Source organism: Oryx dammah, unplaced genomic scaffold (assembly GCF_014754425.2).
Source record: "Oryx dammah isolate SB20612 unplaced genomic scaffold, SCBI_Odam_1.1 HiC_scaffold_10, whole genome shotgun sequence".
Lineage (NCBI taxonomy): Eukaryota > Metazoa > Chordata > Mammalia > Artiodactyla > Bovidae > Oryx > Oryx dammah.
Genome location: NW_024070194.1, coordinates 35108735 through 35132450, shown reverse-complemented (window position 1 = coordinate 35132450; position 23716 = coordinate 35108735). Strand labels below are relative to the sequence as shown.

At 48.1% G+C, this 23716-nt stretch overlaps 1 protein-coding gene across 1 annotated transcript; it reads right to left on the bottom strand.

Moving 5' to 3' along the window:
* Positions 1–1075: 1075 nt before the first annotated feature.
* LRRN4 (leucine rich repeat neuronal 4) lies at positions 1076–23716 on the bottom strand. The gene is made up of 5 exons (XM_040247315.1): positions 23618–23716; positions 18723–19389; positions 17352–17556; positions 5782–5919; positions 1076–3961 (listed from the first exon to the last, which is right to left on the bottom strand). Exons 1-5 carry the CDS (start codon positions 23714–23716, stop codon positions 2746–2748), a joined length of 2325 nt encoding a protein of 774 aa, XP_040103249.1. The 3' UTR covers positions 1076–2745.

Below are 23716 nucleotides of genomic sequence, written 5' to 3'. Positions count from 1 at the left end.
GGTGAGAGAAGGGCTGTGTGAGGATAGTCATTCTCCCCTTCTGGAACCTCCTTTAATGTCTCATAATGGCCTGGATGGCAGTGAGAAGTGGAAGTCAGATTGCTGGACTACCCAAGAGGCACATTGAACATGTCTCAGTACTAGCAAAGTATAAGCACATGAAAATGTTTTTAAAAGGGAGAACTTGAAATAAAGTAGGGGGGAAATTAAAATTTTGTTTTTCGTTATGCTCACTTGTGGTCTAGCATTGGTACTATTTGGAGTGACTTATAGTTGGATCTGTAGTCTCTTTAGTAGCCAAGTCTTAATCTGATTCTTGTTAATATACTCCCCCCCACCCCCACGCTGCCACAACCTGTAGGTTTTTAGATACTGAATTGCTATAAAACAAATTCTGCTGGTTTATAAAACACTGGAATTGTATTAGGTATATTTGAGTCATGCATACAGACTCCAAGCATGACATTCATTTTGGTGCCTCTACATAACAGATTCAATCTTGATATTAAACTTTAAAAGGCACTGGGATAATTTAATTACATGCCTGAGGGCTTTTATATTAGTCACATTTTGGGCTTTTGTCTTGCAGCTTTAAATTTGGAGCTGGTAGATCTTTTAAATCAGTCCATTTTTCTTGGTTACATATGTGATAAAACTAGGGACCCACCTTAGAATTTTGGGAAGCTTTTTTAAAACTTAAAACATCTAGAAATATGTAGTACAATTCCATTATCCAGATGAAACTTGGATATGCTTAGTTCTGCAGCATGGTTTCTGTGCTGCAGCATGTTGTAGAAACAAAAGATACCATGAGAATCAAATTTAATTTTTTTTTCTTAGAAGTAAATTCTGTTTGGGGTTGAACTGTGCCTCAGAAAGATATTTTTCAGGTTCTAACCCCCAGTACCTGTGAAAGTGACTTTATTTGGGTATAGGGTCTTTGCATATGTAATCAAAATTAGGATGGTCATACTCCAGTGGAAGTGGGTGAGCCTTAAGCCAATACTTCTTACAAGAAGAGGGAAATTTGACTTCTGGGTACATATCCAAAGGAAATAAGATCATTATCTCAGGATATCTTCACTCCCCATGTTTATTGTAGTGTTATTTACAGTAATCAAGACATGTAAATAACCTAAATGTCAATGGATGAGTGGATAAAGGAAAAATATATATGTAATAGAATATTATTCAACCATAAAAAGAGGGAAGTGCTGCAGTTTGGAACAAAATGGATGGATCCTGAGGGCATTATACTAACTGAAATAAGACAAAGACAAATTCATCATGATCACATATGTGAAATCTAGCAAAACCAATTCAAGAGTTAGATTGTTGGTTCTTAGAGGTGGGAGGTGGGATGGGGAATGGGTGAAGGTGGTCAAATGGTACAAGAAAGTTCATGATGACTACAGTTAATAATACTGTATATTGGAAAGTAGCTAAGATCTTAAAAGTTCTTATCTCACATGTACACAAAGATAACTGTATGACGTGGCAGATGTATTCACTAACCTCATTGTAATTATCTCTCAATACATAGGAGTCTCAAATTGTTGCATGGTACACTTTAAACAGTGTTATACCTCAGTTATATCTCAAGACTGGAGAAAAGATAATGGAAAAAAAGGGGGACAGGATTTAGAGACTGTCAGAAGACAAGGAGGCATGGATAAGGAACCTGCAAGCTCGGAAACCCAAGTATTGCTGGCTCCCTGCCACCCCTACCCCTACCTCTATCCCCACCCCAGTGGGGAGGGGAGGAATGGAACAGTTTCCCTTTAGTCTCCAGAAGGAACCAACCTTGTTGATACCTTGACTGTGGACTTCTGGCCTAACCTGTAAGAGAATAAACAAGTTGTTTGACGCAACCAAGTTTGTGGTAGTCTGTTACAGCTGCTACAGGAAACTTACATAAATGATAATGTAGAAAACTGAAATCTAGAACTATGACCCAATTTTAATTTAATAAAATCACTTTCCTTCCTAAGTTTGTATAGAAGTAAAATAAGAAAGTTTGATGCAATTTGAGCAGAGAAGTGCTTTGGCATTTAGCTAGAGCCTTGAGGGTTTCCTTTTGTTCATTTTTTTCTGTTAGAAAAGTTCTTGAACATGCTTCCTTCAAAAAGCAGTTCATGGTTCCTCTACCCACCTGGTCTTAAGTGAAATGCATTAACTGAGTTTGAAAGGATAGCCTTCCCCCTGCCTGTGTTTCACAGATGTTCTGAGAAGACTGCAGTTTAAAGCTAGAAGTACACATGCTGCCATACCCTGAAATGAACAGAAGGCTTCAGGGACCATAACTGGTTCTCAGGTTAAGAATCCACTGGCAGGGGTCCGGGGGGAGGGGGAAGTATTGCGAGGGGGGCGGTCAGGGTGTGTGGAACAGGGAGCTGGGGAGAGAATCCGCTGGAGTCGATCTCAGCCGGAGAGCCTTAGCCAGAGTTGGACCTTGAGGGAACTTTACGGAAATGACTTGAAGATGTCGCTTCCAACAGGACAGTAGCGGCTGGATGCTGAGGGACACAGGGTGCCCAGCAAGGTGACCCATAACTTTTCTGGGAACAGAGAGAAGCAGCAAGAAGGGAAGGCAGAGGTTCCGGGGCTGAGCATCCCAGCTCGACCAGTGCCACGGATGTGCCCAAGGAGCGCAAGCCTTGAGGAAGCAATAGACAGACGGGTCTTTCCAGACCCCGGGACCACCTTCTCCATGCTGGCGGTGGATGCTCAGTGAACACCTGCCTGTCAGAGCGGGGCTGCGGGCACAGGGACGAAGGCGGGGTTGCGGTAGGCCAGCAGCTGCGTGTGGCAGGGCGGGGTGCGTGGCGTCCGGCCCCGGCGGCAGAGACCGGTGGCCAGCAGCGCTGTACTGACTAGCAGCAGGCCGCCAGCGGAGCCCAGCCCCGCTGTGACAAGCACCGGGCTGCGCCCGGTGGTGAAGGCGGCGCACGCCCCGCGCCGGCTCAGTCCCGCGCCATTGGCTGCCAGGACGCACACCCGGTAGGCAGTGGCCGGTAACAGCCCGTGCAGGGCGTGCTGGCGCGCGGTGGCACATACGTCCCCCACCACCGACTGGTTCCCTGGCCAGCCCTCCGGTGCGTAGCGGATTTGGTAGGCGCGCACCACTGAGTTGGGGGCACACCAGCGCACTAGTGCCGACGTGTCGGTGGTCTCTGCCACCGCCTGCAGCTTGGGAGGGTCTGGCAGGGTGTCTTCTCCGCTGAGGCCGGGGCACCGGCACCGCCAGCGTCGCTGAAGCTCTGCGCACGGTGTCTGGAGGTGCCTGCAGGGGTGGTAATCGCAGGGTACATCCCAGGCTGGCGCCCCTACCTCCTCCTTTCCGCTCTCCTCTTCCTCCTCCTCCCTGGAGTCATCCTGCAGCAGGACAGGAATCCCGCGCTCGGAAGGAGGCGGGTGGGGAGCCTGCGGGGTGGCTCGTGTCTCCCAGGCGGGCTGAGGCAGGCTTACTGAGTCCCGGGAGGCAGAGGAGAGACCAGGGTGTCTGCTGGCCCATGGGATGGAGGCCGCTGAGATATTAGGCTCCAGGATAAGCCCGGTAGCATATTCTTGGTGCTCTGTCCAGGCCGTGCTCACAGCCTTAGGTGGGTCGCCAGAGTTGCTCGAACCTGTTGGAGAGACAGTAGTGGAGGGAGCGGCCCCATCCTTGGTAATGCTGTGCCGCAGCCCGGCGGCGGCTCCTGTCGGGGAATCCACAGGGAGGGAGGGAAACTTGGTGACGCTCCGTTGGCCTCCCGCAGGTGCGGAGGGTGTTGTCCTCTGCAAGGTGGAGGAACCCTGAGCAGATGGTGTGTGGGTGGAGATGACCGGGGAGGGTGGGTTGGAATCAAGGAGGGTGGTGTTTTGATCTGAATGGCACACACTTGGCAGCTGGGACAGCAAAAGAGGCGCTGAGAAGGTGCCACTGGATCCTGCAGCTGGGTTGCACACGATGTCTGCCGCCCTAGAGGAGAGGCCCATCAGTCAGAGGGGCTGCTTCCGTGCTGGGCTTTGAGTCCTTAGGGCAGATAATCCCTCTCCCAAGCCTTGTGTAACACATCTGCCGGATACCACATGGTACACATTCAACATGGGTCACCTCAGTGACCTTCAAGGAGGCTCCCCTTGTAAGTCCCATTGGACAGAGAAGGGAAATGGGAATTCAGAAAGAGGAACTGCCCAAGATAGCATGGCTAGCAAATGCAGAGCCTAAACCCAGGGTGAGCATGGTGAAGGGCAGTCAGATGCTCTAAGTGTGGTCTGTCATTTTATTCTCACCTCTCTGCTTCCTGGTGGTGAGTATTAGTAACAACACTCATACTAGCTAAAATATTTTTGAGTACTTTGTTACATCCTAGGGACAATTGCTAACACTTTTATGTAGAACCCAATTTAATCTCCACTACCTTATGAGATGGCTATGGTTTTTCCAGTGGTCATGTATGGATGTGAGAGTAGGACAGTGAAGAAGGCTGAGTGCCGAAGAATTGATGCTTTTGAACTGTGGTGTTGGACAAGATTCTTGAGAGTCCCTTGGACTGCAAGGAGATCCAACCAGTCCATTCTGAAGGAGATCAGCCCGGGATTTCTTTGGAAGGAATGATGCTAAAGCTGAAACTCCAGTACTTTGGCCACCTCATGTGAAGAGTTGACTCATTGGAAAAGACTCTGATGCTGGGAGGGATTGGGGGCAGGAGGAGAAGGGGACGACAGAGGATTAGATGGCTGGATGGCATCACTGACTCGATGGACGTGAGTTTGAGTGAACTCCAGGAGTTGGTGATGGACAGGGAGGCCTGGCGTGCTGCAATTCATGGGGTCGCAAAGAGTCAGACACGACTGAGTGACTGAACTGACTGACTGACCTCATGAGATAGGCACTATTATACCCATTTTACAGATGAGGAGGTAGAGGCACAAAGAGATTAAGTAACAGCCAAAATCAATAGTAGTAAGTGGTGTGAAGAGCTTGAACTCTCAACCTTTTCATTCACTGCAAAGAGACTGGTGCTATAGGCAAGATGAAGGGGTGAGGGATGGCAGACTGAGCCCCACTTGATATTCAGGCTTCTGTCCCATGAGAGCTTTATAAGCCCACTGACACTGGACTGAATGCCACAGAAAGCCAGGCTCTGTGCTGGGAACTCAGTGGAACACATTTTTGTGTCTTTTTTTTTTTTTTGGCCACACATGGGATCTTAGTTCCCCAATAAGGGATGGAACCGGGGTCCCCTGCACTGGAAGCAGCAGAGTCTTAATGACCAGACAGCCGGGGAAGTCCCAAGAGCAGAATTTTGGAAGACAGTAGATCCTGCCTCCTCCACCCAGTGGCTGCATGAATCTAAGCAAGTACCTTCCTCTTTTTGCCCCAGTTCGCTTGTTTGTAAAATGAGCAATGCTAACTCCACTTTAGAGTTAGCTGTTTACTTAGCCCATTTTGTTTTCCTAGTGGGCACACAGCTACACTACATTTCCCAGCCACCAATGCAGTAGGCTTGACCTGCTAAGTTAATCTGACCAATGGGATATGGATGAAAGTGATGGCCTGGCCCTTTAAAGCCTCCTGAGTGGGCTCCTCCAGCTTTTTGCTCCTCAGGCTTGCTGGGATGGAGGCAGAGCCTTCATTTCCTGGGTCTCTGACTGTGACTACATGGGGAACAGTTGCCCCACCCAGCACTGCCAACCTGCCCAGCATTGTTACATGAGCAGGATACAAGCTGTGAGAACTTCAGCCCCAGAGATTTGATCCTCACCCCTCAGTCACCTGCTTTTTAAACGTGTTACCTGCTTAGGACAATCCTCTTTGCATCCTTGAGGAGCCAGGACAACTCACAACTGCAAGTGAGAGGGTTGCCGAAGAGGTTGATGGACAGGACCTGGGAGGAATGCAAATTCCAAGGATGGAAGGAACTCAAGTTGCAGCTGAAACACACAAAAATTAATTAACTCAGGCTTGTACAATTAGGTCAACACTAAACCCAGAGAGCCACAGTAGCGTCATGGGAAAACCATTCTGTTAGGGGTTAGTTTGCTTTGAAAAAACTATTAATGACCTTGGATTTTTTTTTTTAATCTGTGGAGATACCAACCTAACCTAGTCAGTATCACCTCTCATAACAAATGGAGACAATTCTCCCTGCTGGCTATATAAAAAAGAGTCTGTGATTATAAAAGTACTTATAAATGTAGATCTCTACATAAAAGTATGATATTGTTATTATAGACCAGTGAAGAAAGTGCAAAAATTTTTTTGAATTTATTTTTTAATTGAAGGATAATTGCTTTACAGTATTTTGTTGTTTTCTGTCAAACATCAACATGAGTCAGCCATAGGTATCCATATGTTCTTAATGAGAAAATGCTGTATACTACTGCTGTTGGACTGTAGGTGATGGCATTCCACACCAGTCCTTTGGAAGATGCCTCACTGAAGTGTATCAGTTAGCTCTTACTAGCTTAACTTAAAACAATACATGTTTATTCTTTTTCATGATTCTGTGGGTTGACTCAGTGGTTCCTATGGTCTGGGCCAGCTCACCTGGGCTGAAAAGATCTAGGATTGCCTCACCTATATGGAGTCTCCATTGGTTTGCCAAGGCCTCTCTGCCTGTGTCTTTCATCACCCAGAGGCTTGTGCACATGTGGTGTGCCAGTCTTACCAGCAAGAGAGGGTGAGCCCCAATTTGCTTAACTACTTTCAAGTCTCTGCTTATATCACATTTGCTAATGTCCCCCTGGCCTAAACATGTCGCAGGGCTATGCCCAGCTTTAAGAGGTGGAGAATAGACTCTACTTCATAGTGGGAACAGCTACAAAGTCACATTTGCAAAGGGCTATGTATACAGGGATGAGGGGAGGAATTACTGGGGCCATATTTGCCAACAATGTACCACACCTAGCAATGGCAGGCTCCCTCCTGGTTTTCTGCTCTTTCTGCCCAAAGTGTTTGGCCTCAACCATCTCAACTTCTAGAGCCTCCCAGCCTCTTGTACACATTCTAGTTACAATCTGAGAATCGTGAGCAACAGGAACTGCACTGTATCCACAGGCAACTTCCAGCCGAAGACTGGCTTTTCTCCATCTACCTGGGAACCTTCTTCTATTGGTCTGGGGGAGATGCAGATATCTTGGGCAGGGAAGGACCCACCACCCAGATCTGCTCTAACACTCCTGGCTGATGGGCACCTGACAGTTGTCCCCTGTGGGGCACTGAACATATGTGTGTGCCATTGTATTGAAACTTAAGTGGAGCCCACATATATGTGTATGCATGCTGCTGCTGCTGCTGCTGCTAAGTTGCATCAGTTGTGTCCGACTCTCTGCGACCGCATAGAGGGAAGCCTACCAGGCTCTGCCGTCCCTGGGATTCTCCAGGCAAGAACACTGAAGTGGGTTGCCATTTCCTTCTCCAATGCATGAAAGTGAAAAGTGAAAGTGAAGTTGCTCAGTCATGTCTGACTAGTGACAGCAGTTGGACTGCAGCCTGCCAGGCTCCTTCGTCCATTGGATTTTCCAGGCAAGAGTTCTGGAGTGGGTTGCCAATGCCTTCTCCTGTGTATGCATGAGTGCATCCTAAGTCACTACGGTTGTGTCTGACTCTTTGCAAACCTAGAGACTCCCCACCAGTCTCCTCTGTCCCACCAGTCTCCTCTGTCCGTGTGATTCTCTAGGCAAGAACACTGGAGTGGGTTGCCAGGCCTTTCTCCAGGGTATCTTCTGGACTCAGGGATTAAACTCACATCTTTTACGTCTCTTGCATTGACAGGTGAGTTCTTTACTTTTAGCACCACCTGGGAAGCCCCATATATGTGTATGTATGAATGTATGTATGTGTATATATACACACACACATACACACACACATATATGCAAATGCCTGCTTTTAGCAGGTTTCACAGAGCTAGAGTAGAAATCTTAGAAAGGAATTTACTTTGCACTTAATTTTGCAAAGGAATTTTTTTTTTTGCCTGAAGTGGGAGAAGGAAAGGATTACCATATTTTGGGGTAAGTGGCTCAGAGGTTAAAGCATCTGCCTGCAATGTGGGAGACCTGGGTTTGATCCCTGGGTCAGGAAGATCCTCTGGAGAAGGAAATGGCAACCCACTCCAGTATTCTTGCCTGGAGAATCCCATGGACGGTGGAGTCTGGTGGGCTACAGTCCATGGGGTCGCAAAGAGTCGGACACGACTGAGTGACTTAACTAACTAACATTACTTAGGAGAAGGAAATGTTAACCTATTCCAATATTCTTTCCTGGAAAACCCCATGGACAGAGAAGCCTGGCGGGTTACAGTCCAGAGGATCGCAAAGAATTGGACACAACTGAGTGACTGAACACACACAACATTGCTTGGTATTTCAGATAATAACATTATCTCATTGATATCATTATGTCAGATCATGTGGTAGGTAATATTTCACTCACTTATTTTTATCTATTTATTGTTTTTGGCCAAACCAGCAGCTTATGGGATTTTAGTTTCCTGACCAGGGACTCAACCTGGGCCCCTGGGAGTGAAACTGCCGAGTAACTACTGGAATTTCCAAGGAGCCTTTTCCTTCTCTGGTGGCCCTTTCTGCCACACATTGCAACTTGCACATGATAAAGACATGTTGCATTCCCATCACATGCCAAGGATGGGAGAGCCTGCTTCATGTCCTGAGGCGTGTCTGTGTCTGGGTATTCTCTACATCTGAACTGACAGAGCCTTAACGTGGAGGAAGTTTCTACTTATCTTCTAAATAATCCCTGTTTTCTTTTTTTGCTAAAATATTGCCAAAGGCCTCTCCCTCCTGCGTGTAGCATTGTCAGAGAGGACAGTGAAGGACATTGGGCATGCCAGGTTGGCAGAGAAGCCAAGAGGGTGCTACCCCCTCTCCAGAGAGTGCTGGCTGTGCCAAGGAACCCACATGTTGCCAGCATCTATCACAGATAATGTCCCACGGGAGGCTTTGGGTGAGGTAAGCAGAGTCAAGAGCAAGGCGGGCTTGAGAAAAAGGGAAGAGGGTGCTCCAGGGGAGATGACATCTAATGAGCTTCAGAGGCTTGAGAGCTCCCCGAGAGGAAGTGGCTCCTTCCCCAGCTGGAGCACGGGGTTGGGGTGGGGTTGATGGTTCAGTAGAGTCCAGGGATGAGCCAGCCAAAGAGGTAAACCTTCTCCTCCAACCATGGAAGAGTTTTCATTTGTCTTAAAACTCAATCAGATTATAATTTAGACAGATCTCCTGGCTGAATATGGTGACTAGATTACAGGGGTTCTCAACCAGAGGTCCTTGGAGACAGGATATATGAACTTGGACAGAGGTCTCTTTCACAAATCTCTAACTGAAATTCACCATTTGTTTCAGTGACGAATGAAGGCAACAAACCACAGGTGAATCACCAACAAAACACATATTTTGAAATCACTTTTCAGTAGTTTTCTGTCATTTATGATCATCAAAGGGCCTTCCCTGATATCTCAGTTAGTTAAGAATCTGCCTGCAATGCAGGAGTTCCTGGTTAGATCCCTGGGTTGGAAAGACTCCCTGGAGAAGGGAAAGGCTACCTACTCCAATATTCTGGCTTGGAGAATTCCATGGACTCTATAGTTCATGGGGTCACAAACAGTAGGACACAAATAAGTGACTTTCGCTTTAATCACTTAATGCATGAACTCCTTGTTGCCAAATTAAGACTTAAATTGAACAAAATAGGGAAAGACACTAGACCATTCAGTTATGACCTAAATCAAATCCCTTACAATTATACAGTGGAAGTGACAAACAGATTCAAGGGATTAGATTTGATAGAGTGCCCGAAGAACTATGGACAGAGGTTCATGACATTGTACAGGAGGCAGTGATCAAGACCACTCCCAAGAAAAAGAAATGCAAAAAGGCAGAAAGGTTGTCTGAGGAGGCCTTACAAATAGCTGAGAAGAGAAGAGAAGCTAAAGGTAAAGGAGAAAAGGAAAGATATACTCATTTGAATGCAGAGTTCCAAAGAATAGCAAAGAGATATAAGAAAGCCTTCCTCAGTGATCAATGCAAAGAAATAGAGGAAACCAATAGAATAGGAAAGACTAGCGATCTCTTCAAGAAAATTAGAGATACCAAGGGAATATTTCATGCAAAGATGGGCACAATAAAGGACAGAAATGGTATGGACCTAAAAGAAGCAGAAGATATTAAGAAGAGGTGGCAACAACACACAGAAGAACTATACAGAAGATCTTCATGACCCAGATAACCACAATGGTGTGATTACTCACCTAGAGCCAGACCTCCTGGAATGTGAAGTCAAGTGGGCCTTAGGAAGCATCACTACAAACAAAGCTAGTGGAGGCGATGGAACTCTAGTTGAGCTATTTCAAATACTAAAAGATGATGCTGGTAAAGTGTAGTACTCAATATATCAGCAAATTTGGAAAATTCAGCAGTGGCCACAGCACTGGAAAAGGTCAGTTTTTATTCCAATCCCAAAGAAAGGCAATGCCAAAGAATGCTCAAACTACCACACAATTGCACTCATCTCACACACTAGCAAAGTAATGCTGAAAATTCTCCAAGCCAGGCTTCAACAGTACATGAACCATGAACTTTCAGATATTCAAGCTAGATTCAGAAAAGGAAGAGGAACCAGAGATCAAATTGCCAACATCCACTGGATCATAGAAAAAGCAAGCGAGTTCCAGAAAAACATCTACTTCTGCTATATTGACTACGCCAAAGTTATTGCATGGATCACAACAAACTGTGGAAAATTCTTAAAGAGATGAGAATACCAGACCACCTGATCACCTGACCTCCTGAGAAATCCATATGCTCGTCAAGAAGCAACAGTTAGAACTGAACATTGGAACAGACTGGTTCCAAATCAGGAGAGGAATACGTCAAGGCTGTATATTGTCACCCTGCTTATTTAACTTACATACAGATTACATCATGCAAAATGCTGGGCTGGATGAAGCACAAGCTGGAATCAAGATTGCCAAGAGAAATATCAATAACCTCAGATATGCAGATGACACCGCCCTCATGGCAGAAAGTGAAGAAGAACTGAAGAGCCTCTTGATGAAAGTGAAAGAGGAGAGTGAAAAAGTTGGCTTAAAATTCAACATTCAGAAAACTAAGATCATGGGATTCGGTCCCATCATTTCATGGCAAATAGATGGGGAGACAATGGAAACAGTGTCAGACTTTATTTTTGGGGGCTCCAAAATCACTGCAGATGGTGACTACAGCCATGAAGTTAAAAGAAGCTTGCTCCTTGGAAGAAAAGTTATGACCAACCTAGACAGCATATTAAAAAACAGAGATATTACTTTGCCAACAAAGGTCCATCTAGTCAAAGCTATGGTTTTCCTAGTAGTCATGTATGGATGTGAGAGTTGGACTATAAAGAAAGCTCAGTACTGAAGATTTGATGATTTTGAACTGTGGTGTTGGAGGAGACTCTTGAGGGTCCCTTGGAATGCAAGGAGGTCCAACCAGTCCATCCTAAAGGAAATCAGTCCTGAATATTCATTGGAAGGACTGATGCTGAAGCTGAAACTCCAATACTTTGGCCACCTAATGTAACGAACTGACTGGAATAAACCTTGATGCTGGGAAAAATTGAAGGTTGAAGGAGAAGGGGACGACAGAGGATTAGATGGTTGGATAGCATCACTGACTCAATGGACATGAGTTTGAGTATGCCCCAGGAGTTGGTGATGGACAGGGAAGCCTGGCATGCTGTAGTCCATGGGGTCACAAAGAGTTGGTCATGACTGAGTGACTGAGCTGAACTGAATGATCATCAAAATTGTTGAAGTTATTGGACCTCCTGCTGGATTTTTTAAATTTAAGGAGTGGCTGCAGGACTGGAAAAGGTCTGTTTTCATACCAATCCCAAAGAAGGGCAATGCCAAAGATTGTGCAAATTACCTCACAATTGCACTCATTTTGCATGCTAGTAAGGTTATACTCAAAATCCTTCAAGCAAGGCTTCAACAGTATGTGAACCCAGAACTTCCAGATATACAAGCTGCCGGGAGCCAGCGTGGAGAATCCCACCCATGGCAAAGGTCATGAGGAAGAGGCCTGACGGGCAAAGGTGAGATCGGGACTCAAGGGACCCCCTGGACTTGCTCGAGCATCTACCGCCAAACCAGAATCTGTCTATCTTACTATTTTATGCCTTTCATCAACTCCTCTGACATTAACAGGGAGTTATCCCTGACCACCTTTCTCTGGAAAGAGTTAACTTAGGGTTCTAGTTGATAAATCTCCTGGGCATGAAAGGAGTGTTTCAAACCCCCTGTTAGCATTCTAGCTTACTTGGCAGGTTTATCCAGACTCTTGCAACATTGTTGAGCCTATGCTTGCTGCCAAGTTCTCACATCCCTTATCCATTGTGTTCCTGGGAGTGCATATAGTCAGGATGTAGTAAAAACAAGTAATAGCCTTAGCATCAGCAACATTAGACTTTGAGTTAATAAGTTCTTTCTTTGCTGTAACCCGCTGAATCTTTGCTCCATAAAAATGTAACTCTGTACTTTAAGGGTGACGCAGGCTAAGAATTTAAGAAGAAACACTTTAAGGGAAAATTATTGTTCTGGCTGACCAACATTTATCAAAAAGAGGTCATGGAATATCAAGAGGCCTCCGGGACAGAAGATGATGTACAAAAAATAAGACTCTTGCAGGAAGGAACCTGATATCGATAAAAGTTATTACTGATGGAATGTTGAGTGGACCCTGCATTTTTCACCTTGCTGTATGTATAACTCAGGGTATAAAAGCCCCGAGGAAAATAAAGTAAACGGGCCTCGTTCACTGAAGAAGCTTGGTCACCCTGTGTCATTCTTTCCTTATCTCTTTCTCTATCTTTCTTCATTCACTGACGTCGTCCATCCTGAGGATATCCCTGGACTCTGCTGAGGCTGGACCCCGGCAACAAGCAGTATTTAGAAAAGGTAGAGGAATCAGAGAGCAAATTGCCAACATCCGTTGGATCATAGAAAAAGCAAGTGAATTCCAGGAAAACATGTACTTCTTATTCATTGACTACCCTAAAGCCTGTGACTGCAGATCACAACAAACTGTGGAAAATTCTTAAAGATATGGAAATACCAGACCACCTTACTTGTCTCCTAATAAATTTGTATGCGGATCAAGAAGCAATAGTTAGAATGGACTGGAACAATGAACTGGTTCAAATTGGGAAAGGAATACGTCAAGGCTGTATATTGTCACTTTGCTTATTTAATTTATATACAGAGTACATCATGAGAAATGCTAGCCTGAATGAAGCTCAAGCCAGAATCAATACTGCCAGGAGAAATATCAATAACCTCAGATATGCAGATGACACCACCCTTATGGCAGAAAGTGTAGAGGAACTGAAGAGTCTCTTGATAAAGGTGAAAGAGGAGAGTGAGAAACTGACTTAAAACTCAACATTCAGAAATGAAGATCATAGCATCTGGTCCTATCACTTCAAATAGATGGCAAATAGATGGGGAAAGTGTGGAAACAGGGAGAGACTCTATTTTATTGGGCTCCAAAATCACTGCAGATGGTGACTGCAGCCATGAAATTAAAAGATGCTTGCTCCTTGGAAGAAAAGCTATGACAAACCTAGACAGCATATTAAAAAGCAGAGACATCACTGCCGACAAAGGTCAGCATAGTCACAGCTGTGGTTTTTTCAGTAGTCACATATGGATGTTAGAGTTGGACCATAAAGAAGGTTGAGCACCCAAGAATTGATGTTTTTGAACTGTGGTGCAGTAGAAGGCTCTTGAGAGTTCCTTGGACAGCAAGAAGATAAAACCAGTCGATCCTAAAGGAAGGAAATCAACCCTGAATTGCTGAAACTTGAGCTCCAATCCTTTGGCCACCTGATGCAAAGAGCCAACTCATTGGAAAAGACCCTGATGCTTGGAAAGATTGAAGGCAGGAGAAAGGGGCCACAGAAGTTGAGATGGTTGGATAGCATCTCTGATTCAATGGACATAAGTTTGAGCAAACTCTGGGAGATAGTAAAGGACAGGGAAACCATGGGGTCTGTAAGAGTTGGTCATGGCTGAGCGACTGAACAACAACAAAAATAAAGATGCACACCACACATACATAGTCCTGAAACACACACTTAAAAATATTTTGATAACTATAATTGCTTTCTTTGGAATCCTACATTTGTTGCTCACTCACTCATGTCCAACTCTTTTCGACCCCATGGACTGTAGCACACCAGGCTTCCCGTCCTTCACCATCTCTTGGAGCTTGCTCAAAGTCATGTTCATGGAGTCAGTGAAAAGTGTTAGTCAAGTCCAACTCTTTGCGACCCCATGGACTATTGCCCATCAGGCTCCTCTGTCTATGGGATTCTCCAGGCAACAATACTGGAGTGGATTGTCATTCCCTTCTCCAGGGGATCTTCCCAATCCAGGGATCAAACTCAAGTCTCCTGCACTGTAGGCAGATTGTTTATCACCTGAGCCAGGGAACCTCTCTGAATCAGTGATACCATCCAACCATCTCATCCTCTGTCGTCCCCTTCTCTTCCTGTCCTCAATTTTTCCCATCAGTAGGGTCTTTTCTAATGAGTTGGCTCTTTGCATCAGGTGGCCAAAGCATTGAAGCATCAGCTTCAGCATCAGCCCTTTAAATGAATATTCAGGATTGATTTCCTCTAAGATTGACTGGTTTGATCTCCTTGCTATCCAAGGGACTCTCAGAAGTCTTCTCCAACACCACAGTTGAAAAGCATCAATTCTTTGGCATGCAGCCTTCTTTATGGTCCAACTCTCACTTCCATACATGACTACTGGAAAAACCGTAATTTTGACTATATGAACATTTTCGGCAAAGTAAATGCCTCTGCTTTTTAATACACTGTCTAGGTTTGTCACAGCTTTTCTTTCAAGGAACATCTTTTAATTTCATGACTGCACTCACCATCTGCAGTGATTTTTGAGCCTCAAAAAGTAAAATTTATCACTGTTCCCACATTTTCCCCATCTATTTGCCATGAAGTGATGGGACTGGATATTAGGTATATGAGAACTTACTTCTGAGAAAGGCCCACAGGCTTCAGCGACTGCCACAGAAGTCCATGGCACAAGAGTGTTTAAGACTCCCTGCACTAACCTGTGTACTCCTGAAGGTCATGGGTTAGAAGGCTTTTGGTTAGCTGGGTAGGAAATGATGAGAACTTGACCTTAAACTACCCTGCAGGGCGGGTGGGAAGGGCTGGTCACAGAGCCATTGGGAATGGAGACCAGGCTGGACCTGGTGACCAGGGAGCCAACTTTCAGAGCTGTCTGCACCTACACTGACTCTTCATCCCACTCCATTCTGGCTCCATTGAGAATGAACATCGCCAACACCCCACATTTTGTCAAATCCTATGGCATTGGAAAGGTGGGTAGAAACAGTGCTAGAGGAAGCATGTAGGGTGAGTAATGACATGCACAAAAGTTTTAAGAAGAGGAAATAGTCAAGGGCCTTAAGAAGGCCTATCCAGAAAAGCTGGAGAAGCACCAGAGCAGTATCCTAAGGATGAGAAGAGAGAGTGTCAAGAGGGAGGAAGGACTCAAGAAGGGGCCTAGGGGATAGAGAAGTGTCCACTGGACATAGCAGCTGAAATGCCACTGGTTCAATTCAATCATGAAGCTGAAGTGGGTGGTCAGACTGCAGCAAACTGAGAAGTGTAGAGATAAGAGGAAGCAGTCCCCACTTCTGATCCAGGGATGCCTGCTTTTCTTGGAGTCTAGGTTGCCTTTCTCTACCTGGGGAGTTTAGACTCACCTTTGAAGACATGGAACAACTATGTTCTTCTTCCAGCCTGCTGAAGCTGATCATTTACCCTACTTGCCTTATGATATGGTACGTGGCATGTGCCTCTGTTACTGATCCCAATATATCATGACAATTGACAGATGTTTTCTCCCTACAGAACTGTGCGCTTCCTGGAAGCAGAGGCCATGCTTTCATCATCACCATCACCAACCATCTCATGGCTGTCAACACCATCACTGCTACTGGTGTCTTCCCTGCTATCCCCATCAGCATCATCACTGCCATCACTTCATGCTTTCTCAACTACCTCTGTGCTGAGGATGCTAATTTAGGAATCTCCAGTCCAGAGTTCCCATGAGCTCCAGGCTTATGTATCTAGGTATGTCCTAGATGCTGAAAGACCTGTGAGACATCCAGCGGAGATGCCCAGTAGTTATTACACAAACCTCCTGTTCTGTGCCAGGCACTGTTCTAGACACATATCAAAGCAGTTCCTCTCACAACAATGCAGTAGGGGAGGATCGGATCATTATTCCCATTTACAGATGAGGAAACTAAGCCGCAAAAGCATAGGTTAACTTGCCCTAACTCACATAGCTAGGAAGTGGTGAGTGGAGTCAGGATTGAGTCCAGGCAGTTTGGTTCCACATCTGATAAACAATGCTTTTTCAGTCTGAAACTCAAAAGAGGAGTCTAAGCCAGAGAGGATATCCCTCCCATCCACATCATCACCACCATCATTATCACCACAACCATCTTGTCACCGTTCATTACCACCACCACCACCACCATCATGAGACACCATTATCACCATCACTGTCAACATAATCTCACCATCATCACAACCACCATGATCTTCATTAATGTTGCAGGGCACACAATGCGCCAGGCACTGAGCTAAGTGCTCTGTGTGTTCTATCTCCTTTCCCCTCATGATAAGCCCCAAAGTGAGTACTCTGGAGCTAGTCAAGAAAAAAGAGAAGGCAACATTAAGAGTGACAGCAGGGCAATGGTGCTTGCCTCCCAGGGCCTAGCTGTGGGCTCCCAGGAAAGGGGGCGGCTTGAGATCATCTTCAAAGGTATGCTGCCCTTCCTGCTAGAAGTCAGGGTAGTAGTTGCTCTTGGGAAGGAGGGTGGATATGGTGAGACTCGGGATAATCCCTGGCCCAGAGGGAACCACCCCTGGGTCCCAGTGCAAGTAGGAGCTGCTCAAGCCCTGGAAGGGGCTGCTGATTTGCATAAACACATGGGGAAGCAGGTGGATGGAGAAATAGAGAAGACCCTGATGCCCTCTTCCCACTGCAAATTTCTCATCCTGGGCTTGAAGGAAACTTGACATGTGTGCGAGTTTGAGGTTTTAACATTACTGTGGACAGCACTGAGTTGGTTGGTTTTTAGGCCAGAAGGACTCTCTGGGATGTGCTTACCATATCCTCCAAAGCATAAGGAGGAACAAGACCCCAACGAGGACTTGAAAGAGCAATGGGAGGAAAAGGAAGGTCTACTTTATTCTATAAAATAGTTATTACTATTCAATTTAGTGTAATGGGCAAATATCAGTCATGTGTTTTAGAAACACTTACTTCTGGAAATGAAGGACCCGTAGGTGAGGTGTGTCTTGAAAGATATATGTATGGACAGAGGTAAGTGCTGGTGAATCTTGACAATCCAGATGCTGCAGGTCAGGGGTCGTCTTGAAAATGTCCCCCTCTAGACTCCTGAGCCTTGGCATCTTCCTCAGGTAGAGGGATGTGAGCTGCGGCAGGTTTCTGGTCCATCCCGACCGAACTGAAATACAGATGGGACACTGCCCACTATTCTGGAAGGCATGGACCCATAAGGCTGGCACAGCATTAAGGAAACAATGAGAGTGACAGGTGAGTAGTGAAGGTCATTGCTGAGCATGGAGACAGTGGGCAGCTTCAGGAATCTCAGAAGCCTGGGCCATTTCAGCTGGAAAGGCCCTCAGAGAAGACCAGTCCTTCCCTTTCCAGCCCCAGACAGCTGAGGTCCCAGAGGACGATGACTGGCTAAAGGCCACACAACAAGGAAGGAACAAGGCTGAGCTTGACTCTAGGACACTGTCTCCAAGTACGCTGTTGTCCCACCCTCTTGTTAAACCCCACACAGAAGCCCCAGCCTTCAGTGTGATGGCTACCAGGAGCAGGGGAAATCTTTGAGTAATGTAAGGAAGGAGACTCAGAGGAGGAGGTGGGGGCAGGAGGAGGCTGGGAAATCCCATTTCACCGCTCTCCTAGTAAATGGAGAACGTGCCCCTTCTCTGCTTCCCATTCTTGCTCTTTGTTCTCTTGGTGGTGGTGGAACAGGTGATTATCAACATGTGAAGTGTTTTTAAATAATAAAACCAACCTTGTAAATCAGAGTCAGAATACCCAAGTACCGGAGAATAGGTATTCCCACCTCTCTTCTGTGTCTTGTTTGAAGGATTTAACATTCACAGAAAGAATTTTAGCCAACTAAGTATTAATAGAAATCAATGAAAGCATCCTCTGAACATCAGGTGCTTCATGTTAAAATGTTTGATACCAGGTTTGTCCATTCATCAGCCCCAACGCACTGCGTCCACTCCCCATTCTCCGTTCTGCTGGGGAGCAGAACAGAGGTTAAACCTGTGGGCTCTGGACCCAGAACGCCACAGTTCAGACGTGGAGGCACCGCTAAGGAGCTGGGAGGCTGCAGGCCAGCCATTCTCCTTTCTGTGCCCTGGTTTCCTCACAGGCAGAGCAGAGGTGATAGCCCCCAGCTCTTGGGACTCAAGGAGTGCAGACCAGTGAGGGCTTCGAACAGGGTGCCCTAGGCTCAGGGAATCTCTGGAGTCTCTTTGAGCCTTCCTGCAAGAAGACGCCCGGGGCAGCGCCCCTCGAGGAAGTTCACAGCCCTCCCTCCCGGGATCGTCCACCCCGCAGGCTTAGACACTCGGCGCCGGCACTCACCGCGGGGGAGAAATGTGCCACTGAGATCCAGCACCTGGAGGGCGGCCAGGGGCGCGCCGCCCACCCCCGCGAAGGTAGCGTCGGCGATGTCCTCGTGGTCACCGCGGCCCAGCTCGGTGTAGGACAGGTTGAGCAGGCGCAGCTCGGGAAAACAGGCGAAGGCCCCGGGCTGCAGCGCCCGCAGCGGGTTCCCGGCCAGCGCCAGCGCGCGGAGACCCGGCAGCGCGGGCCCGGTGCACGGCGGCAGGGTGGCCAGCAGGTTGTAGCTGAGGTCGAGGGAGTGCAGCCCCGCGGGCGCTCCGGGGCCCCAGCGCAGCGCAGTGATGCGGTTGTGGCGCAGTGTCAGCACCTGTAACTGCGGCAGGTGGCCCAACTCCGGAGCGCTCAAGGCGCGCAGCAGGTTGTGGCTGCCGTCGAGGCTGCGCAGCGCGCGGGGCAGGCAGCCGGGCAGGCGCTCTAGGCCACGGTTCACGAAAGTCAGGGTCGTGACCCCCGCGACTGGGAGCCACTCGCAGGGCGAGACCGTGGAGTTACCGGCCCCGCTCCCCCAGGGGCCCTGTTGAGTGAGCCGGAAAACAAGGGTGTTCTGGAGCGGCCCCGCCTGGCTGGGTCGCGGCGCTATCGTGAAAGGCAGCAGCAGCAGCAGGGCCCACCACATGGCGAGTGGCTGGAGAGAACAGCGGGACAGCTCATTAAATGTAGCGGAAACCCCGAAAGAAGGGCAAATGTGCCCACCTCGCTGCCCCTTTCCCAGGAGAACCTAGCCCTGGATGTTCCCTGAAGAGCGGGGGTTGATCCCTGCGTCGGGGATGTGTAGTGACTTGGCCCCTGCCTGCTTCCCCCGTCATTCCTGCATGTACACCGGGGCACCTCCTGCCGGGGCACCTCCTTCCCTTCCTTCCCCAATCTTTGCCCTTCCCTCTAATTCACTCAAGGGTTACCACCCATAGGGAATCTTTTGCTGAAGGCCTCCCTCATCTGTCTTTGAACCCAGTAAGCTCCCTTTGCTTGTCTTCATCCCATGAGCTTCTGGAGAGAAGGGGACGTGGCCTTTTTGTAAACTCTTCCCCAAGCGGGCAGACATTGCTGCATAAACATATATTAATAACACTTTAGTGGGAGGCCTCCATAGGGAGGAAGCTCCACTGGGGTAAAAACATGGGACTTGAGGGAGATTTTGTTAGTTTCAACGACATTGGTTGTCCCACTTTTTATCCTTAGAACTGCCCAGCCACAGGTGAGTCTGGTTTGCCTCTGATCTTTTTTGAGGGTCACACTTCAAGTTCTAGGATCTCTTTCTTGGGAAGGCTCAGGGTTGCCTTCAGGGAAGAAAGGAGCCTCCAGACAGTTGTAGGGCTTGGGAACCTGGAGTCAAGCATTCTCTCATCCCACGCTGGTCCCAACAAAAACTCCTGAATTCAGCCCTGCCAGCAAGAGATGGCCGAGAGCTGCTCAGTGTGGAGTTTCTGGAGTACCCAGGATTACACAGGCAGCTGGGAGACCAAATTGGGGTAGATAAGGCAGCAGTGGGCTGGTGTGGGAGTGGCAGAGCTATTTCCAACTAGGTCCTGGCCTTGAGGTCACTGCTTGACATCCCCTCATTTCTGCAGGTGTGTTTCTGCTCTGCTGTCTCTGTTGACTGCTAAGTCCCCGAGCAATCACCCTGGATCCAGGGAAAGGGCCTCCTCTTGCTAGTTGCGGGTCAAGGCAATGAGAAAAATCCTGGAAACTGAGTCTAGGAGTCCATGTGTCCAGCAGTATGTCATACTCACCCAGAAGCTGTCCTTTCGGAGTGTGGCAGCCCTGGGTGTCCCTGTCTGCAGTCTTCAATTTGTCTTGTAGATTCCAGGAGCCAGTGGCTAGCAGCTCAACTTTGAATTTCAGGAGGTCTGTTTCCCAGATGTGCCTGGCCCTGGCCCCACCCGCCAGGGAGCCTCGGATACCCCAGCTCCCACACCCCGCTTCCCTACTGAGACACTGTGGTCTTCAGCCAACACCCTCACTGCCTGTCTCCTCCTACTACTCTGGACCTAGGCCGGCCCCTGCCCCTTTCCAGGCATGGCACCTCCTTTCAGCCCTCCCCCATCTTCACCTGGCCCTGTGCCAGCCAGTTAGCCACCAAGCCAAATACCTTTCTGGGGCCTGAGATGGAGGGAGTCAGCTTTTCTGGGCCAACGTGAGTGCTGAGGGCTGACAGCTGCAGAGGGGCAGAGGCAGCCCCGTCACCTCCCAGGAATCTAATCCTCCTGCCAGGTGGTTCCTATTTCCTGGAAGCTGCATGGTGAGCTGGTATGAGGAGGAAGCCCCCTTCCCAGAAGAGGAAGGCACCCCAGTCCACGGGAAAGAAAAAGCGGCAGGAGGGACATCCTCAGAGGAGTGTGAGAGCAGGGGCAGGCATGGGGCAAATCGAGAAGGACTGGTTTTGTTTCCTTTTTAAAAAAATAATTTTACTTATTTATTTTTGGATGTGCTGGGGCTTTGTTGTTGGGCTTTTCTCTAGTTGTGGTAAGTGGGGGCTACTGTTAGTTGAGATCCGTGGGCTTCTCACTGCAGCGGCTTCTCTTGTTACTGAGCACAGGCTTCCGTAGCTGTGACTCCCGAGCTCTAGACCTCAGGCTCAGTATAGTTGTGGCTCAGGGGCTTAGTTGCTCCTTAGCATGTGGGATCTTCCTGGCTCAGAGATCAAACCCGTGTCTCCTGCACTGGCAGTAAGATTCTTTACCACTGAGCCACCAGGGAAGCTCCATGGCTTGGGTTCTCCGGGACTCAGTTTGGTGAAAGTACGCATGTTTGTCTCTCATAAGGGGTGGGAATCAATAAAGAGGGCAGAAGTGCAGAAAGATCATTCCCACCCCATGGCTGGGGTGATCAGTCCTGGTTACCACAAGCCCAGGTCTTCCTGAAGCTGTGGGGATGTTAAGTGTGCGTTCCTTTGAGCATATTTATTTAGAGCAGTCAGTGCCTTTCTTCTGCAGAATTCCAAGACTGTTTGTTCATCTAGGGTCTTTGATCTCCATACCCCCCGGCCAGGGGTTAATCATTCCCAGTGTTGTGTACACAGACTTCTGAGACCAGAACTTCATCCCTCCTCCTGTCAGTCCTTATCTGAACAGCCCTGAGGAACTCCAGGACCTCTGGGGATTGGCATGTTTAATTGGATAACTGCAAATTCCTGGGCATCTCTTTTGAGGCCTTCTTTACCTAAAGCCTCAAAAATATCCTTTCAGCTAAGTGCTAGCCCGGAGCCTTGCTGCTCAGAAGTATACCTCCATCAGCCACATGAAAGGGCAGGGAGATGCCTGTTCTGTGTGGCACTGTTCGGGGCATTGCATTCACTACCCAAGGAGCCTGAGGCTCAGGCCTCAGAGGTAGAAATGCTGTGTCATAAATGACATGAGGTCAAGAGGGAGGAGGGGTCAGGGAAAGATGGGAGACGAGTGAAAGGACTGGCGTGGGGGTCAGTGGACAGCCTGAGGTGAGGCCTTTACCTCTGCCTTTGCTTGGTTCTCATGCCAGAGAGCACCCAGGTGGTGAACCACAAGCTCAGCTTCTTTCAGAGAATAGCCAGCTGGGTCTGCTCTCAAGGTGACCAGCAACCTGAGGGCAGCAGAGGTTTTGGGTGTTCAGGCTGGGGTCCCCAGATGAGAGGGAGCTGAATCCACTGAAACATGCCCATTTGAACAGAGACCCTGAGGAGGAAGTGGCTGTCCATGGAGGCCTGTAAAGAGGACACCAGAGAGTGATGTTGGCCTGCTCCTCTGGACACCAGTGGGGCAAGAGGTCTGGACAGGCCCTATTCGAGGAGCCCCCTGAGGTCATCGTCTGACACTTGCTGGAGCCCCAGGCCCTCTGAGCCACCTTCTCATTCCTGCTCTTGCTGGGTAGCCCACCAGTGGCAGCAAAGGCCTGGTCAGGTGAGGTGGACCCGATATCTGAGCTCGGCCCTCTGACTGCTCTGTTGCTTTGGTCATACCCAACCCAAGCAGACCAGAGAAGGCAATGGCAACCCACTCCAGTACTCTTGCCTGGAAAATCCCATGAATGGAGGAGGCTGGTAGGCTGTAGTCCATGGGATCGCTAAGAGTCGGATACAACTGAATTGACTTAGCAGCAGCAGCAGCAACTCAAGCAGAGATGCTCTTGGTGGGCTGCCCAGTTGGGCCTTTAAGCCAGGGAGTCCGGAGGCAGATCCTTCATGGCAGCATTTGTTCAGGGGTCTCACCCAGGTGGTATGTTGGCTTTGCCTCAGTGGGTGCACTCTGCTTGTTACCAGCATCCTGGCCCCCTCCCTCTGCCTTTTAAAACTGAGCACTTACTATACTCAGAGCCCAATGCCGTATGCGTTATCTTTTTGAATCCTCACTGGGTAAGATTTTTCCTGTGCTACAGGTGAGGGAACTGAGGCTCTCAGAGGCTTTCTAGGCTTTGGAGCATACTACTAGTTTCTGCCTGGCTTACCCACTGCTTTATATTGCCTTCCACAGGCTTCAGGATTTCACACGGTAATATCCTTTGTAAGTGCAAGAGAAACTTCCAAATACTTGACCCAAATCACTCTAAAAACCAGGACAGATGGGGTATTCCCTTTCATAGTTGAGCAGCTCATTCTCCAAAGAATGACTTTCTGGGCCCTTGTGGTCCCATGACTGAGGTAGATGGGTGGGCAGGGTCACTGGGCACCTCTCAGGAAGCCCCAGGTCATCTTTTCCTGCCCCTTCTCCTCCCCCAGCACCACCTCTGGAAAAGATGACTCAAGTGTTTGCCCTCTTTGGACAGGGGTGCTAAGGTCCAATGACAAAGTCCTGGAGCCAACAAGTGTGCCAGGCTGCATGCCACCCCAGGGGGTCTTCCCACGTGGGCTTTCTGTCTGGGTGCCCTCCTCAGGACCACCTTACTCTCCAATCCAGCTCACTCTTCCAGACCTCCCATGGCTTCCCTCCGAAGTTGGCCTTTAGGTAAGGACTTGCATGCAGGTAGTTTACTCCAGAGACCAT

What these genes read in the sequence shown, in the direction of transcription:
- LRRN4 (XM_040247315.1), bottom strand. Translation starts at nt 23,716, where the DNA reads ATGGTCTCTGGAGTAAACTACCTGCATGCAAGTCCTTACCTAAAGGCC. An exon ending in AGAGTGAGCTGGATTGGAGA is followed by an intron (nt 19,390 to 23,617) that starts GTAAGGTGGTCC and finishes TGTTCTCTCCAG; the next exon opens with CCACTCGCCATGTGGTGGGC. An exon ending in TGGCACATTTCTCCCCCGCG is followed by an intron (nt 17,557 to 18,722) that starts GTGAGTGCCGGC and finishes TCTGTATTTCAG; the next exon opens with TTCGGTCGGGATGGACCAGA.